General features: G+C 40.3%; 1 protein-coding gene across 1 annotated transcript; it reads right to left on the bottom strand.

Moving 5' to 3' along the window:
* Positions 1 to 2021: 2021 nt before the first annotated feature.
* LOC138002939 (translation initiation factor eIF2B subunit delta-like) lies at positions 2022 to 19055 on the bottom strand. Its single transcript, XM_068848904.1, has 15 exons — positions 18996 to 19055; positions 18847 to 18914; positions 13859 to 14125; positions 13059 to 13208; positions 12383 to 12452; positions 11423 to 11508; positions 9911 to 10002; positions 8496 to 8613; positions 8094 to 8170; positions 7622 to 7724; positions 7045 to 7175; positions 6240 to 6331; positions 5288 to 5373; positions 4254 to 4434; positions 2022 to 3127 (listed from the first exon to the last, which is right to left on the bottom strand). The coding sequence occupies exons 1-15, from the start codon at positions 19027 to 19029 to the stop codon at positions 2922 to 2924; spliced, it is 1761 nt and encodes a 586-aa protein (XP_068705005.1). The 5' UTR covers positions 19030 to 19055; the 3' UTR covers positions 2022 to 2921.
* Between the last annotated feature and the right edge of the window lie 546 nt (positions 19056 to 19601).

Genomic DNA, 19601 nt, shown 5'->3' with positions numbered 1-19601 from the left:
TAAACAAATTACCCTTCCAAGCGCCTCCAGTTGTAAACAAACTATTGACCATATTTCAACTCCCCCCCCCCCCCACCCCTCATAATGTGGTTTTATGGGGGTCACGAACAGTTTCCTGGATATAAAACTTTCCAAATCAACACTGGATATAGGGGAACAGGGGGAGGGGGGTAAGGGAGCAGTAAATGTTTTGAAAATGTTTTGGAATTCACAACGGAGAAATAGTAAACAAGTGCATTTTGTCGGTTTGTGTACTGTTTTCTCAACGAGTTTTGTCCTCGATTGTTGCACCCAAAGATTTTTGTACCTCAAAGGGTGAAGCATCCAGCCGTTGTTACGGAGGTCGTAGTTTCAAAACCTGGCTAGGACTGCCTGCTGTTAAGCAATTCGCCTATATTGCTTACCATTATCACAGTGTTTCCCCCTGAATCCTTTTTTGCACGCACACAATTACCATGAGAAAAGCAACTCATGGGTTCCTTCCTATGAGTATGGTGCTGCGCTAAGCCGCCCTTCGAGCCGCCGGAGCTCCGCTATTAATAAAATCTTAATCGTTGCAATTTTGTGAAATGTTTGCGATCACAAACACACGAACCTTCCCCAGACAGACTTATGAATTGGAACAAGGAAGGATTAAGTTTTTGCAAACGTTGGCCGTGTAGCACTTACATTTGAACAGACTTAACTGATTAGATTGTAATGTTAAGTGCTAGTTTTGTACTCCATATGAAACAAGTGGGCGTTAGCCCTACTAATGGAAATGGGCACACACAATTTCCCACCCTGGTCAGAGTTTGTCTCTGTCCTTGTGTGGGCCCATTTCCATGAGTAGCGCTAACGCCCACATGGTTCATATGGGGTAGAAAACTAGCACTTCACATTACACTCTAATTAATTATGAATTAGAATCTTCCCCTACCAATGCATAACTCTGTCAGCTGTCCAAACGACTTCCTGTTACTTCAGAAACTTTGTATTACCTCGTGTCAGGTCCAACTATGCTAGAACCTATTAAGCCGTCCCAAGCTTAAGCCTCATCACGAATTTTTGTTTTGAAAAAAATGCACTTCAATATCTTAGAGGCTGTTACGTCGGAGACTTGTGCGGAAAGCAGTGGTGTACTTTGCTCATGATATACCTGAATATTATTTATTACAATCATGATAATTACACAGAAACATCTGATTTTGCAAGGATTTAGTTTAAATTGATTCATTTATTTAGTTATAGTTACTGTCTTCTCAAGGTAAGAGTTAACATCTGCATTTATCCTAAGCTAAAAATAACGCATGCTTGGTGATCGAGTTTCAAAACTATTGTAGCTCAAGGGAAACGCCAGATGGGCGGCCCGAAGCTTCGCTTCAAGGACGTCATCTAGAACCACATGAAAACAGCCGAAGTTGATCTTGATACCTGAGAGGACCAAGCATTGAACAGAACAGTCTGGAGTGCTGTGGTACGGACATCAAGGTACGCAGTAGAGTAGGAGCGCCTCCATAATCTGCCCCAGGCCAGACCAGCACTCTGTTATACACCCCCATTGCAAAAGTACGAGTCATAACCACGTCAAGACCTCCAACTCAGTCATCATCGAAATCGATGGACTGCAGGAGAGAGTGCTTTTTTTCAATCATTGTTTTTTCATTTTTTACGGGATTTCAAGATTATTAAAGAATGAAAGATAGATGCTTGCGATCTACGTTGGAACGTAAAACATTCCTCCTGCGAAAAGGCGTCGGTTGTTTATTGATGAAAATGATGTCACATACAAAAACACAATGCTGTGCAGTTGTTGTCGTTTCTGCATGATAATTCATCGTGGCCTCACTTTAAAAAGTACGGACGCAATACCTACACCAACTCTGCATTTTATATAATCTTCAGTTTTAAGACGTTGAACTGTCACATGTTCTCATATTCTGTATGCAATTATGTTTAAATCAACTTGATCGAACAGAGAGGATTCGCATTTCTTTTTCGTTTTTTAAAACTAGTTTTGAAGTCAATCCTTCCATGTTACACCCAATTAAATCCATTTTATTGTTTCAAATAAATTTAAAGACAATGTGTCACGGCAGTGAAGTTAATTTTTGTTTTACCAATTACTCGCCCCAACACGCTACGCAACTTAACTTTACCATATAACCCCGATTCGGAGTTATACGCTTCTGACTTTACCCTATCAATGCTTTTAATCAACACAACTCAAAGTTTCATGACCAAACATGTACGTCGAACAAGCATAATTTAAGTTACAAACACCAGAGAAGAAAAACCTGTTGGCTGAACAGTTTTCAAAAACCCCAATCGCAATCCATTTTACTTTTCTTCAATTTTGCCCATCACTGTTGTTTCATTCGAAAATGTCTTCGTGCAGGGATGGCGCAGTGGTGAGAGCACTCGCCTCCCACCAATGTGGCGCGGGTTCGATTGCCAGACTCGGCGTCATCTGTGGGTTGAGTTTGTTGGTTCTCTACTCTGCTCCGAGAGGTTTTTCTCCAGGTACCTCGGTTTTCCCCTCTCCTCAAAAAAAACAACATTTGACTTGATTTGTGTTAAATTGTTGATTTCAGTTTACAGTGTCCTCAATTAGTGCTCCAGCGCTAGAACGACTAGACACTTAAATGAAATTCCTTTTCTTTCCTTTTCTTTCATTATTTTAAGTACATTTAGTTATTTCGCTTGATTTTTTTGCCAGTCTTCAGTCGATGAATTTGCCTACATTTCGTGCCACGGCTCCTTAAAGTTCTAATGCTATTTCGAACTTAAATTCGCTTTGACAAGGTTGACGAGGTTGCCGTGAATTGGGACCTATATCAGATAACTGACAGCCGACGATTGTCGACCGGCAACCGATGATAGCCCGAGAATACCCCGAACATTCCAAAATGTACCATGAGCACGGCACTACGAACGAGGAACTATTGTGTATCAGGATTCTGTACTCTGAGGACCACTGGAACAGATGTGCAGGGTATCATGCCCACTTCTGTTATTACCATGGAGACGAAATGAGGCGGTGTGATATCATATACTAAGTTCAACAAATGAAGAGAATTGACGTCTCTCCAATCGGATAAAACATCTTCAGTCTCTCTGGTCAGCGGTACCAAATCATCCGGGTCACCTGACGAGAAACAGGACAACCGCAAGTCAACGAAAGGAAGACAGAAGGCAATAGGCCACTTTAGATATATTAAAATTCAGCTTGAAAGAGAGGTTTGGAGGACAAAGACAAAGGAAAGTGGCATGAAATGTTAATATCTTTCACATTTATTGCAACTTATTTCTATTGTTTTTGTCCTCTCTGCCTCGCTATCAAGCTGAATATTAATATTTCGAAAATGGCATATTTGTTGCAAAGTTTGCTGGCACCAATATTTCTTGACCAGACTTATGACACCGGAACTACCTTTTATCAGGAAATATAATCTAAAAGTCCGCTCAAAATAGTCCATTCTGCGGCGAAAAACCGGGACAAGGGGACAGCATGGGACGAAGTAGTGACCCTTGCACGTAACTGAACAATTTAAGCAATTGCCTTTTCTTGACACCTGAAAAATTCAGACGCCTTCAACGGGATTCGAACCCATAAACCTCTGCGATGCCGGTGCAATGCTGGTGCAATGCTGGTGCAATGCAGGTGCAATGCTCTACCAACTGAGCTATGAAGCCACACAGTTGGGAACAGGTCAATTTGTTGGGCTCTTGTGTTTCCGTGGGAGGACTTGATGAATGAAATGATTTAGACATTTATATATAGAGCGAGTTTCAATCGAGTGTCGTAAAGCCAAAAACAAAGTAATAACTTTGGCCAATCAAAAAGGACGGAGACAATCCAGTAAACCAATCAGCACTCGAAGTAATTACACGTAGCCGACACAAAGTGCGGGAAAATGTGCACGCGCAAGCCACGATTGGTTTTGCTTTCACTTCAGGGGTCAATTCAATAAAACTTTTACACGTGTAATTTACAAGTGTAGCCATAATGATTGTTTTAGAGTCTGAGAACAATAGCTACACTTGTAAATTACACGTGTAAAAGGTTTATTGAATTGACCCCTGATTGGTTGAAAAATGGCGCGAGAACTTTCAACCAATCACTGAGGGAAGTAAATGCAAAACCAAAGCAATTCGCTAATTACTTTCGACACTCAATTGAAAACTGCTCTATTTGAAGTGCGGGTTATAGTGCAGTTATAGAAAGGATGGGAGTTAAGCTCTACCGGTTATGTTCCCTATGTTTTACTTACTGAGCTCATTGGAAACAAAGGAATCTGTCTGCACTCTCTCGCAAAACTTGTACGTCTCACAGCAAACCAGCACTGGCACATTTGACGCATGCGCCACCATAGCGATAATAGACGACCCAACACGTGACTTGACATAACCATTGGCGAGAAGGGCATGGGCACCGAGGAACACCTTGGACACCTTGACAGCGATTGAGAGAAAGAGTATTGGTGGATTACAATGGAAGAATTTGGAAACACTAGGGAACCCACGCACATAAATCAGCCACGACACGTTTCAACCATCCTTATAGTGCTACTACGTTTAAAAATCTCTCTTCTTTCAATTTTGACGGAAGGTTTGCTTGAGACACCGAACGAGCAGCACATTCAGCTTTCATTTCTAGGAGGCCTCTTTCTATTTTAATGGCAATTTATCTTAGCCAACCCCTATTGCTTACAATCAAAAGTGACCGGTTAGGCCTAGGAGAGCTGGGTCCAGACGAAATTGACGGTAAATGCAGCTTATCAAGAATGGGAAACGTGATTTTGAGGATGTGTTGTTTAAGGAAAAAAACAAAACTAAAACAGCAGTAGACTAGCAACCTTTGTGGCATGATTATGGTGCTGAAGCAAGAATCCCCCTAATGTGATCTTGAGGATGTGCAATCTGGTACACATAATTAATTAGCCACGTAAGCATGCCCACTATTAGAGAGCAAACAACGCATCCTTCGTCTCAGTGTATGTAGTGGCTCTTGAGGGATAATTAAAACGAAGTATACAAGGATCAAGGGTGATGGTTCGGTTAACAAGGTTCCTAAATCAATAGCACATAATTAGAACACGTAAGGACGACTCCAGCATCATCTGAGCTGAAGGCTTGTCAGCTTCAAGAATAGTGTGGATTTGCGCTAAGCTGGAGGTCCAGGTCCAGCCCTTCATCTTTCATACGCTTTCCATCCACCACTGTACGCAATTTCTCTTTGGAAAACTCCGAATGATATCGACCACAAATTTTCACTACATAATTAGCTTTTAAATACAAAACACACCTCTTTAATGACATAAGACACAGCACTGATTAACACATACGAACATCTTATCCCGTGTTTCACCAGTCTTCGGAGACACTGTCGACCTTAACAACAGAAAAGGAGAAAACACACTCCTTATAAAATTTCCTGTGAGACCCTCTGGTATACATCGCATGATCTGTAACAAGGTTACAACATAGATTCTGGGAAGCAGAGATTGAAAAGTTAGGGTTGCCAAAAAAGGGTTGCATTCATTGGTTCTCGCCTCTGCTCTGTTTTTCTCAGGGAATTCATTTATTGACTCGCTATAAGGGCATTTCCGAGTTCATGTCTACCTCCTCTTCAGAGCGAGTCTAAGTGCGAAGTTTGTATCATTCGCGATTTTCTCAAATCCCATAATACAGTTCCTTTTGAGGGTTACTTGCTTTAAAACAATAGATATCCAGTTCACTGAGGTATGATGCAGTCCCAAGATGAAATGACTTGTATTCTTTTTATGCAAAGAACTCCCTAAACGTATTGCGTTATGGGAATGCGAAAGTAGCGAATGGAAATCAGTTTTCATTCATATATAAAATTACCATCACAAAAACTTCGCGCTTAGACTCGCTTTGAAGAGGACGCAGACATGAACTCGGAAATGGACTATTAAGTGAAGTACAATCGTCCGGGTGAGTATCACACTGTCCTGGGCTTGTCGATTTCGTAGTTCGGGTCCGGAATGAGAACACTAACGTTTTTCCAAGGGAATAGGTCCATTTGTCGTCAGTATCTTTGTTTAAACCAACACATATAGTGTACATGTAGCTACATGTAGTAATGTAAAGCACACAGAAATTGCGAATTTTCTCTCCACACCTTCCCAGAAATCGCTCAACTTGGCTATGATTGCGCATTCTTGCAACTTTGAGCTACCAGAACTTAAGAAAACATGCGCCCGTTAGGTCGCAAAGAAAACAATTTACGCTACCTTCAAACTTTGGTCTCGAATCAACAACTACCACTCTGAACTGCTTTCCAGCATCGTATGCATCTTTTAAAATCTTAAGCACCAAAGAGGAGCTAGACATGAATGAAAAACAATCAGGAATTGTAAACATGGTCATTCCGCCAGTGTTTCCCAGGTTCGATTCCCGTACTCGACGCCATATATGGCCACAGATTATTTTTCTCTGGGTACTCAGGTATTTGGGAGGATTGTGGGAGGATTGTGGGGGACACTAACCTCATGGTTAGTGTGCTCGACTCCGGATCGAGTGGTCCGGGTTCGGGTCCTGGCCGGGGACATTGTGTTGTGTTCTTGGGCAAGACACTTTACTCTCACGGTACCCATTTATACACCTGGGTAGAGAGGGGAACCGGCGAAGTTAATGCTGGGTGTAAGCCTGCGATGCACTAGCATCCCAACCAGGGGGGAGTAGAAATACTCCCAGTCACTTCATGCTACAGAAACCGGAGATAAGTGCCAGCCTGGTGGGCCTTCTAGGCTCGTGGCAGACTTTACCTTTACTCAGGTATTTCCCGCTAAAAGGGCAAGAACTATAAGGCTGCACTAGTGAGGACAGCGATGTTGTCTAAATCAGAGAGATGGGCAGTCACACGAAGAAGATGCAAGGGTAGAAAAGAGAAGAGAAGTTGCACAGATGAAAATCCTTTGACGAATGTGTGGCGTTTCTAAACTGGATAAGATACGGAATAAGGGAATCAGAGTAACACTGAGTGAAGGTCACAGAGGTATCGAAGAAAATACAAGAGAGACGATTTACAAAACTCACCAAGCGTATGTAAGGATAACATCTCCATCATTTATCTTGGTCCTTGCGTATGTCTGCGAGATAGCAACTCCTGCAAGAACTATCCTTTCCTGAACAAACTTGTCGATGCTGTCGATAAGACACTCCTTTGCCTGGAAATAGAACAAAATCAAAGTTACATTTAAGGTCAGGTGCCTATCACCTCAACAAACCTCTCCACTTTCTTTATTCTCCGAAATCTTTCCAACTGCATTGCGCTGTTTTTTAGACCTTTTTTAGTGAAAACGTAATTTTGTTAATAGCTGCGATTTGATCGATGACCAAGCAATGAAGGGGAATGGATTGGACACCGGTTTGACGTCGCAGATTACTTTGCATCGCTGTTTTTCAAAGAACTGTCACAATGCAAAGCAGTAGGTGACATCAACCCGGCCTTAAACCTATTCCTCTACCTTGCGAGGTTGTAGATCAAATTACAACTAGTTTTTCACTTTTTACGAGCCTCTTAACCGGTGGCTTTGATTGGTCAAAATGACATCGAACGCGAATATAATAACCAGCGCCTGAACTCCGTTTGAACGATTCATACAAAGTGTACCTTGTCGTCAGGCATATCAGGAGGTGAATGTGTTATTTGCAGCTTGAGATATTTGATGGCGTTTCCCATGCTGACCGACAAAGGACGGCATTGGGTAAGAAAACTGGAAAACATGGAATGATAAAAGAAATTAATGGTTAACACAAGTGCAATTCCACAACCATTACATCAAATAATACTTTAAAAGCTGTCTGGAATCCAAAGGCTTGGCGTCTGATGTTACGTAACGGACCTTCTGTGTTGTACGTTCTGTGCATGGGATCTGTTATTGACAGGAATTGAGGTCCACATAGGGAAAATAACTGCTTGCAGCTATACTTTTAATGTTTCAAATAATTATGCCAACCACCGGAACAGAAGCCTGTTGTTGGTACATTAACAACAGGTAACATAAACGATACAAATAATTACCTTTGGTTTGGAAAAAAACTGTGTTCAAGGTCTTGACCTCAGGTGTATTGGCTATAATTACCTGATATTAGGCTTGATTTTGGAATCCAGGTCTCTGCAAAGTTCTTTTTGAGGCGGTGTTGAATAATCTGCAATTAACTGCAAAAAGAAAACATGTACATAGAAAAATATACCAGTCAACCAAAAGACGTTTTTTAAGTCGTCACCAAAACTTTCAAATAAATATAATTATTAGACAGGGAAGAGTGGGTTAACAACATCTAGTTCCACCAAAAAAAACTATTACCCTTTAACCCTCTCCCTCCAAAGAGTGATAATTAATTATTGGGGGTGAGTGATTAATTTGAAGATTTTACTTTCAAAAGCCAGGCAATTTTACTCAAGGATGACAGGATCAAAGACACCTAACTAATGATGCAACTGTTGCATCTAATCTTGGTTCGTTTATTTTCATTGATCTTACCTTTTTAAAAGCTAACAGAAGTGCAACACATCTTGCATTTGAACCGCATATAATTCCCTTAGCATACTGTACTCCAAGGGTGATAATAGCTGGGTGGATATTGCCAACACTGCCAAGACTGAAAAGAAAAAAAAAACTTCTTTAGTGACGAGGGTTTTTTCAGATTACTGCGGTTTTGATTATTCTGCAGAATCCTCTTCAAGCAAGAATGGGACAAACTGCGTTTTGCATGGCTTCCATCAATAAAACTTCTGACGCCAAGCCGAGAGATGACCCGAAACAACGGGATGCTGAAATCAATTATTGATGCGTGGCATAACCTCCCAATCAGCATCTTTGGTTCCCACGGTACATTGGTACTATCACTTTCGTTTTTGTCTTTCATTTTGCCGTGAGACGCACCTATGGTGAGTCGCCAATTAAGTACACTCTATGTATGTATTGTACTGCAAGTGAAATAAAGTTGACCATGTAGTCTGCATTGGTGTACAAGTACATGTACGTACCCTGTTAATAAATGCGATTCATTTACATAGTAACAGTGCTCTGATTGGCCAATTTAGTGACTGTATTTTACAGTACAGGCCGCCTCAAGGTGGTAGACTTGTACTGTAAGAAATCGAAAACCATCTCCTGACATTTTTTGGCGTTTAGCGTCATGTTACGGTGTGATGAGAACTTGTTTATGTCAGAGGCAACGATTGGCAAATAGCTAGGCGAATTTCGAGGGATAAGTTCGATAACAGTAGCATCATCTACGTACTTCAACCTGGTACTGCAATCTTCCGCCAGTCTATTAACCAACACCGCAAACAGCAAGGGTGCCAATCGATTCCTTGGGGAATCCCTCCGCGCGGTGAAATAGGAGGCGAGAGTATACCATCTATTCTAACCCTTTGTTGACGGTGACACAGAAAGGCTTTAATCCAGTCTGGTGAACTAGCTGTGTAGTAGATTATGGCTTACAGTATGGCCCTTAAACGCAGGTACTACTTAAGAAGTACCCTTCAAAGCATCAAAATAATGTGCCTCCTCTCTTAACCCACATCATTCTTTGACTTCTCTAAGGCCCCGAAACCTTTTCTTTCCCAATTCGAAAGTATTCCCATCCACACGTAGCGTATTCAAATCGCATTTGCCCGTCTACACGTATCCGAAACGTATCTGGATTCACTATAGTACTCAGAACTCCTGAAGGAAACAGAGCATGCGCCATGAAGCCCTCGGCAGCCATCTTAAGGACTGATTTCACAGTAAGGAACTGGATTCGATCTAGTTACGTCATCCGGCTAAAAAATTCTGGATTTAGTGTCCACACGGTTCCGCTCCACTCTGGAGAGCGTATTCAAAACGTTCCGGATTCGCCAGCGAATTCGCCGGATAAGTGTGGACGGGGCCTGAGTTGATCACTGTACCTGATTTCTTGTGTTAAAGATGGATCCTTTTCATATTGATGAAGATGCGAAAATAACCCAACTTTTTTCTGAGGTGACGTGCGCTGAGGAACCTAAAAAAAATAACCATATATACTCACTGTCAAACTACATGTATGCAAAGATGGCCCTCGTTGGAGCAGTAGCTGAAAAAATTTCTAGTGATGCTGAGAAGAATTGGCATTGCCTGTGGTCTCATCATTGTTACTAGAGAGCTTAAGATCTACGACGACGACGTCGACGAAAACGCCACAAAAAAATGATATCATTGGTTAAAAGAGCATAAATAATCGTGCTGCACGTGCTGCACGGATTTTAGCTCATATTTTTGCGGTTCTCTGCATGACGACGACGTGAAATCACTAAATTTTAGGTTTTGGCGACAACGTGAGCATGCAGCAGAGAATCTTTCATTCTCTATTTTCAGTCGAAAACCGCTCGTACCAATTACGTTTTGGGATACTTCGCCCACATTGTACGACGTGAACGAGATGGAATAATCGCGAAAGACTTTTACTAGAGCAAAGTTCTATTTTGAGGTGACGTTTTCGTCGACGTCGCCGTCGTAGATCTTAAGGTCCCTACTATTGCACACTGTAAGCCAGTTCGGAGTTTCAAGAGACGAATGTGCGCGTTGGGATAAAAACAAGCATATAATTGTCTTTTTTGTTATGGTAAACAGCTGCAAGAATTTTTTGTTTAATACATCCTTGCTTTTATCCCAACGCCCGCACGGTTTTTGAAACTCTAAACTTGCTTATTATATTGCACAAGTATGCCAAACTCATTATATAGGTATGTACGTGTACATGTAAGATTGATTGAGAGTAAGTCAATGTTTACCAAACGTCCACACAGTGTGCACTCAGTCTGATACATAGTACTACTGTATTTGAAACACAATCGTCAGCAAGATTGTATATATATGTATTTCTTGTCAAATTGTACACTAACAGCACAACCCAAAGTACAACGCAAAAAGGTACCCAAAAGTTAAATGTATCCATTCAAATTGATCCCCCATAATTTGGATTGTTTGGCATATTCCCTGTCTGATACCTTCAGAGAGGGCTGGTACTGTTCAAGAGAGTGGGAACTAGACATTTAGCTAGCACATGTCACCGAAGGTTTTGAATGGCTTGACGCCAAAAACAAGAGTGACTATTTTCAGCCGATTTTTAGTTTTGCTCAAAACTAGCCGCAATTTTGCAAGTTATGTGGAAATGAACTTTCGGACATAGCCCTTTTTCTGATTCAAAATTCAAAATTCAGTTTCAAGAAATACATGTAAGCTATGCAAAATATGTTCGGTTTAAGAGGATTTAAGTGCCAAGTAATAATCAGGTGACCAAGGGCGTAACGTGTTAAGTGAATAGTTTAGATCTTTACTGGGTTGAAGAAGATTGTTGGGACCATCCGACAATTTGCATAAAAATAATTTTGTATTATCAGCATATCGATAAGTGGATGATATTCATATATGTATACTCATACCTGCTGTCTGGCTAATTTCTTGGCCACTTTCTTTTGCACTTTTTCATCATCGGCTTGAAGATCATGTGCAACCATCACACGATGGCCTGTAAACAGAAACACACAAATAGAAAACAGATGAAGCAATCACTGTAAAAAAGGAATGTCCAAAAATTTACGTAATGATCTCAAAGAAAGTCACTGTGTCCTGTCAAGTCTTAACATCAATGCCATCTACCACAATTATGATGCACTTATTTTTATCATCATCATTATTGTCGTCGTCGTCATCATCATAGTCATCTCCCCTTATCGGCGTCATCATTGTCGTCGTCGTCATCAGCATCGTCATCTCCCTTTATCGGCGTCATCATCATTGGCGTCATCATTGTCGTCGTTGTCGTCATCATCATCGTCATCCCCCCTTATCGGCGTCATCATTATCGTCATCTCCCCCTTATCGGCGTCATCATCATCGGCGTGATCATTTTCGTCGTCATCATCATCATCATCGTCATTATCGCCATTAACATCATCATCTGTCCTCTCATCTCCTAATACACTACATACAGTCATGTAAGTCCTCTTTTCTCAAGTTCTAACTTCCTTGTGCACCTCCAAGTGTCCAAGGATCTCCCTCTCTTACATTTCCCCTGAAAGTTTCCCTCTAGGGCCGTCTTGACCTCATGTCCATCCGGTGTGGCCAATCCATCCCATGTTCGTTCTCTTATCTCCACCCCAATCAGCAGCTGCCCAGTGGCCGATAGAGAATAATAAGGAGCCACTTAAGTGATGCTTAATGTTAGTAATTCTAGCCACAGGTGACGTCGAAGTCGAGAAAGAGAGTGAGGGGACAGTTTGCTATTTTCTAAAAATAAACAATCGTCTACATCTGTGCATTTCTGGATATAATGTGTAGCAATGCCTGTAAGTAATGACTTTAAGTTTTAAGAGATGAAAATATTTGAAAATCATACACACCTTCACTGCCGGGTTTGTGTTTAATTCCCATTTCAGCTTGTTTCTGAGCCTTTGCTGCTCTTTGTGCTTCCTTCAAAAATACAGATTTTATTTTTCTTGGTTAGTCCATCTTCACATTGGGGGTGACAAATGGTACCTCCAAAATCTTGGCCTTCACAATCTTCAAAAAATCTCGATAGCCTTTGCGAAGAGTCTCGAGGTCTTTTTTATATTACATTTATTTCAGTGTGAAGTCTTTCATGTTTTGGACTCTGTCTCGGATTTGCAAACAAAGGTCTCCATGTCGCGGTGAGTCTCGGATTTTACCATTCATCACCCCTCACATTGCTAAATTGTCTGGAGGCAATTTAAAGTTCCGTTTTTCTCTGGATCCAATTAAGTTCCATTAAGTTCAATAATTATCATAATTACCGATATAATTACAACGGATAATCAATAATAATAATAATAATAATATTATTATTATTATCATTATTACTATTATTATTATTATGTACACAATTAAACATTCATAAACACAATACTTATTTATCATTATAATTATTTATTATTAGCTATTTCAGTAGAAAAATAATTAATAACGATAATACATATATATAGAGCCCTGAAGGAATTGAAGAAGATTCCGTGAATAAATGATTATAATCATAAATTTGGGAAAGTCCACTTAAAGTACCTGTTTAGCTCTCCGTTCAGCTTTGATCTCTGCTTTACTTTTCTCAGATGCTGCATCAGTGCCATCATTCCTCGTAGCAGGTTCAGCGCTGGGTTTCTGTTTAACTCCTGCTTCAGCTTGTTTCTGAGCCTTTGCCGCTCTTTGTGCTTCCTTAAAAATACATAATAATTCAACCTATATTCTTGGTTAGTCCAACCAAGGGGAGCAAGGCTGGTGCAGTGGTAAGAGCATGCACCTCCCACCAACGTGCCATGGATTCCATTCCCAGACTCTGCGCAACATGTGGGTTGTGTTTGTTGGTTCTCTACTGTGCTGCGAGACGTTTTTCCTTAGGTACTCAAGTTTCCCTTCTCCTCAAAAACCAATGTTTCATTTCAGCTGATTTGTAATTAGTAGACAAAGAGCCACCTGGTGGATGTACTACTATTGTAATAAAGTCGTTGTTGTTGCCGCTGTCATCATCATCACCATCATTAACCTTAAACATTGCCAAATTCCTTGGGCACAATTTAAATGTAAGTTCCACATACCGGTAATAGTTCAATTCATTATTCGTCTGTATACGTCATGTACAGCCATTGTACATGTATTTGTTATTGTACAGAAAACGCATGAAAAGAGTACAAATATTCCACAATATTTGTACAGTAGAGAACTTTGACTTGCCCTAGTGGGCTCATCCCAGCACAACTCATAAAAATACTTAGCGATACTACACATCAAACAATCTAGTAAAAAGATATTAATTTTATTCTTAGCTTTAATTTTTAAGTAGATAAAGGTACGGTAAGTTCACTTACCTGTTTGGCTCTTCGTTCAGCCTTGACCTCTGCTTTACTTTTCTCATATGGGGCATCAGTGCCACCACTACTTGTAGCTGATGGTTTCTCATCTTTGCTTGGTACTGCAGGTTTTTCAGTCTTTTTTGCAGCAGTCTGTGGATATGCTTTGTGCTGTTTTGGTGCTGATTGCTGTTTTTGTTTGTCCTTTTTTCCACTTTTTTGCTGCTTACCTCCTTTACCTTGCTGGTGGCCTTTGTCATCTTTTGGCTGGCTGTCTACTTTAACCTGGGGGAGGGGCAGGGGGGACAGTTCAAAACAATCATACAGCTCTGTTCTACACTTCTACATGTATATGTTGTAGTTCAATTTGCACTTTGGTACAATTTGTTTTTGAACTGGTACAGAATATATTGAACTGGTACAAAATAGTTTGAACTGCTACAATTTTAACCCTGTAAGCCCCGAGGGGTTCCCCATTGACGAGTAAAATCGTCTGGCGTTAGACAGAGTAAAATCTATAAGTGCCATTTGGCACTATCGGGGCTGAAAGGGTTAAACAGGGACATAGTTTTTTCACGCTGTTAGCTTAACCCTGTAAGCCCCGAGGGGTTCCCCATTGACGAGTAAAATCGTCTGGCGTTAGACAGAGTAAAATCTATAAGTGCCATTTGGCACTATCGGGGCTGAAAGGGTTAATTGTACTGGTGCAAAAACAGTGAAAATAGTTTAATGTTTGTTGAACACAAAGAACACACTTCATTGATAACAGCTGTTTGCCATTCATTTACTTAGTTCAAGAGGTTACTGAAATAAGGTTTGCTGAGCATTCAGAGCAGGACAGAAATAGCAAGACTTGTTGGAAATACATGTACTTAACAGTCTGGTTTGACCAAGAATAACATGAGTGGTTTTAAGCACTAATTTACAAAATTTAAGCCTAAACACTTGCTCTAGAATGGTTAGCTTTTATTTACAGTCATGATCTACTAAACATAAACATTAAGAATTTATTTTAAAGTCTGTTCATTTAGTGTATGTGGTGACAAGGGCTAAGGATTGCTTTTTGGCTTATCATCAAGTTACCATGAGTGTACCAGTCCTGCTGTTGGTTTGGATTAGTTTTATCATGTTGTCTGTACAATTCAGTTTGCAGACTATAACAGCAATACATGAATTATGTCACTGTTTCAATAAGACAAGAAATAAAGTGCAGAAATCTTACAATTTAATTTTGCTATTTGTCATTAAATCAATAAAATAGTATTTTGAGATTAGTGTCTTGTAGCGATTTGTTTTGTTTTTCCATATCAGGATATCTCAATGAGTAGTATAGGGGAAACTTAGCACCAATCAGCAGTTTTTCATCTATAGCCCTCTTGCTTTTTTGCATGCTGCGAAAAAGATGTTTTGGTAGATAAATCTAGTTTCACATTAGTGGCAATACAAGGATAGAATCAAGAGGGTGTGATCAGAGAGTTACAATGTAACCATACTCTGTCACAATTCTTACATATCCACTCTCTTCAATTTCGATGATTTGACCCAAGAGCATATTGGGGTGAAAAGGGTTGATCTTGTCGACTTTGTTTATTTTTATTGCCACCATGTCCGAAATCTTAAATTTCGGTTGTTTTTGTGGTTGCTTTCTTGTTTGCTGGTGATAGTCTGCTGCTGTTCGTGCAATGGACATAAACTTACGAACAACTTTAAAAGTCAAACGCTTACTTCTGAATAGTTGTCATTCTCCCATTTACTTGACTGTGATTTGACGTCCTCTATGTGCTGTTCTTTGGTGTGCTAAGACTAAGAGTGTCGTAGAGTTTACTCTTTGGGATAACAGTTTTCCTGTCAGGTGTTTGCAGATTTTGGAGCAACTTCAGAATACCCCGCCACAGCTAACCACTATTGTTTCCCCTATGCGGCATCTTTTGAAGAACGAGTCTTAATACAATAGAGCCTATTCTTATTCAATGAAATGCAAATAAGTGGCAGTGTATTCTGAAGTTTAGCTCAGTTTTCCCTGGTGGTATGTCCATTTCTTTCTTTGCAATGTCTTTAGTTGTGACTGAGATAGTTTGCCTTCCGTTTCTCTCGAATCACTACTTGATATTTCACTTTGAATTTTCAAGTATTCCATTGCTTTATTGTAAAATTGATCTTCGATAAACATGGTTAGTTGTGATGTATTTCGCTTCTGCTTTTGCTTAAAGTCATCTATCTTTGATAGAATATTTCGTGTGATACACACTGCATTGTCGAGCTGTTTTCTTCCACTGAAACTTGCGAAGTCTAAATGTGAATAAATTGAAGTTTGGACCGAGAGTGGCCTGGGATGAATATTAAAATATTTAATTATAAATTATAATGATAAGTTTGCATGATCTGCTTGCGTGGTCAAGTGGATAAGAGAGTGGACAACAGATCCAGAGGTTGGGAGTTCAAGTTCAGGTTCGGGTGAGTAAAAAAGAAAGTCTCAAGTATACTGTGTAAAGTCTGTCATAGAGGGAGTGGGCATAAGGGTATGCAAGGAGGGGGGACACCTGGAAAATAAGGGGGGATAGAACTGTGAAAGAAAGGGGGGTTGGGTAGAGGTGATGGGGAAGATGAGGAAGGGGTAGGAAAGTAGAAGAAAAGAAAGGAATAACATGATCTTTTTTAGACCCCCTAAAAGCCACGCCCCTGTTTTTTAACTACACCCCCAAAAAAGGAAAATCCCTTTTTTAGACAGTTGATAAAAATAAACCAGTACAATTAAAATTGTACCAGTTCAATATATTTTGTACCAGTTCAATATATTCTCTACCAGTTTAGAAAAAATTGTACCAAAGGAACAAATTGTACTACAATATATACACTGCAAATATCAATTACTCCTTCCAGTCCTGAGAGCGAGACTCACAGATTTTACCTTGTCTAACGTCAGATGATTGCTCATCATTGGGTGCCACTTCAGGCATGAATGGGTTAACAACACCTAGACCCACTAAAAAGCTACGTAGGTCCAACCCTTTCAGTCTTGAGAGTGACACTAAACAGATTTTCCTCCGTCTAATGCCAGACTATTTTACTCATCAATGGGGCCGCTTCCGGGATGAATGGGTTAACAACATTTATTATAATTCCACTATCATGCCATTTTACCATTTTGGTCAAGAAAACATGCAAAATATGAGACGGTACTACACTGCAGTGTACCGGTTGAACCGGTTTAGAACAGAGCAAATACATACATGTATGGACAAAACAGGAGTTTTTCTATGAAAGAAATAGTTTTCAGCACGATAAAAAGATAGAGAATTTACCTCGTCATCGCTTGTTACTCATCATTTCATTTACGCAATCAAATAAAGGACATTTGGCTGCATTTTTTTGCTATTTGCATCATTCACACATGCCCTGAAGGACAGATGATGCATCTCTTATCAAAAGAAGTTGAAGGAAGATAACACCTTTTTTGCAGGGGAGCAATAAATCTCTCATTCAATGGTTTAACATATAATACTCGTGGACATTTTGCTCAAGGCTAATAATTATTTTTCCAAGCCCCTGCGGGGCGAGGAAAAATACAATGCAACTCACAAAATATCCACACATATTATATGTTAAACCATCAAATGAGATGTATCAACTGTTCGTTTGCTCAAAAAATATCCCCTTAGCCACTGTTTGAACTTAGCCATGTAGCCACGTAACTACAGTTTAGTGCGTTACAGAGTGGCTGCAATTTTTTGAAGTGTTTTGGAGTAGACGGGTGTTCTACAATTAAGCTTAATAATATCTCAAATAAACTCAATAGACCATTTTGCAGTTGTAGCTAAGTTACCTGGCCTAAGAATGGAAGCAAGGGCTGCTGGTGACCCTGCTTTCATGGAGTGCTTTCCATTAAGCTAAAATTTCTGGGAATTTCGGACTGAAGTCAAATGGAAAGGTCCGTTTCAGTTTGGTCTGACCGGACCGAACAAAACGTGTCGTTTCATTAACAAAAACTCTTGGTTCCAGTCCCATTTCACTGTGATGTAAGAGAACCGAAATTTTGGTCGAAACATAAATGGAACGCTTCAGTCCAGTTGGATATTGACTTTTGATGAAAACTGTTGTTCCATTTTCCTTGGCTAGTTCCACTGGTCTCCAACCTGATGGTCAGGCATAATGGAAAGCACCCATTCAAACCTTTCTGCTTTTCTAATGCTAATGTAGACTAATTAGAATTACAACAGCATAATTTACATGATAAAAGCAGTGAGGACTGTATCAACACAAGGTCACCGGCAGCCTTGCAGCCATTCATAGGCTAGGTCACTGAGCCAACAACTGTAAAATGGCCTACAGTATTACACGCTTAACTGATTCGAGTGTAATGTGAAGTGCTAGTTTTGTACGCCATATGAACCATGTAAGCGTTAGCCCTACTGATGGAAATGGGCCCCACACAAGGACAGAGAAAAACTCTGACCATGGTGGGAATTGAACCCACGACCTTCGGGTTAGATCTCTGCCGCTCTACTGACTGAGCTACAAGGAAGGATTGCCGTGACTTTAACAACTTCAGTTCCCACGGCCTGCTCCCGTCTGACCTTGTAGCTCAGTCGGTAGAGTGGCGGAGATCTAACCCGAAGGTCGTGGGTTCAATTCCCACACTGGTCAGAGTTTTTCTCTGTCCTTGTGTGGGGCCCATTTCCATCAGTAGGGCTAACGTTGACACATGGTTCATATGGGGTACAAAACTAGCACTTCACATTACACTCGAATCAGTTCAGTCTGTTTAAATATAAGTGCTACACGGCCAACGTTTGTAAAAACGTAACCCTTCCTTGTGGTATTACACCCTGTCTACTTTACACTTAAGTCCTACATGCACGAATTAAATTAATAAACAAAAACTAAGTCTTGTGCAAATCATTTTGTGATTACATTGACTGACAAATTAACAAGATAAACATTGTTTATATCCTCTAATATAATATAAAATTAGTGCTATAATAAAATTAGTGCTTTTATCAGCTTACCGTACTTTCTCTTTCGGCGGCAACTGACTGTTTGCCAGCATGAGTTTCGTCCTTTTTCTCTAGGTACACTAAGAGAGATTAAAGAGAGAACGTTTTAATCATGTAGGAGATTGTCTTACTATTTTCAATGGTTCAAAACATAAGATTACCTTGAGTGTCTTCTGTTACTGCTCTATCCGCCATCTTGTATTCTTAGATTACACTATAATAAGGGATACATAATGTAACTATCATTGCTTAAATCTAGCCGCTGGCCGGAGAGGCCCTTTCACTTACAGTCAACTCCCGCCTTTGGACACCTCGCTATGACGGACACCCCGCTATTACGGACAGCAGCTAAATCCCCGGCGAAAGTTACAGACGTTTGACTGAAATTAACTCCCGCTATTACGGACTCTCGCTATTACGGAATTACGGACACTTTATTCGGTCCCAACGTCACAATTTTATTGTTTTCTCTCTCGTTCTTGAGCGGACACCGAGCAGCATCTTGGAATATTTGCACACATATTAAGTCCATTTTTTCTGCTTTTTTCTTTCATAGAGGGGAGTTTAAGGTTGCTAATGAATTAAGTGTCCTTGGCGACAAAGTGGGGGAAGTTGCAATTCAAAGGAGAAGTACACAGAGCCGACTGGAACGATCTTGTAAGCCAAATGTAGACTACTGTACTACAATACAGTAGGAAACCAAAACGATGGATGTGTGGACATTGCTGCAACATACGATGATTGTTTTTACGTACTTAGTACTGTAC

This window comes from Montipora foliosa, chromosome 5 (assembly GCF_036669935.1).
Source record: "Montipora foliosa isolate CH-2021 chromosome 5, ASM3666993v2, whole genome shotgun sequence".
NCBI classification, from domain to species: Eukaryota; Metazoa; Cnidaria; class Anthozoa; order Scleractinia; family Acroporidae; genus Montipora; species Montipora foliosa.
The sequence above is the reverse complement of the archived record's forward strand: the minus strand, read 5'-3'. Positions and strand labels throughout refer to the sequence as shown.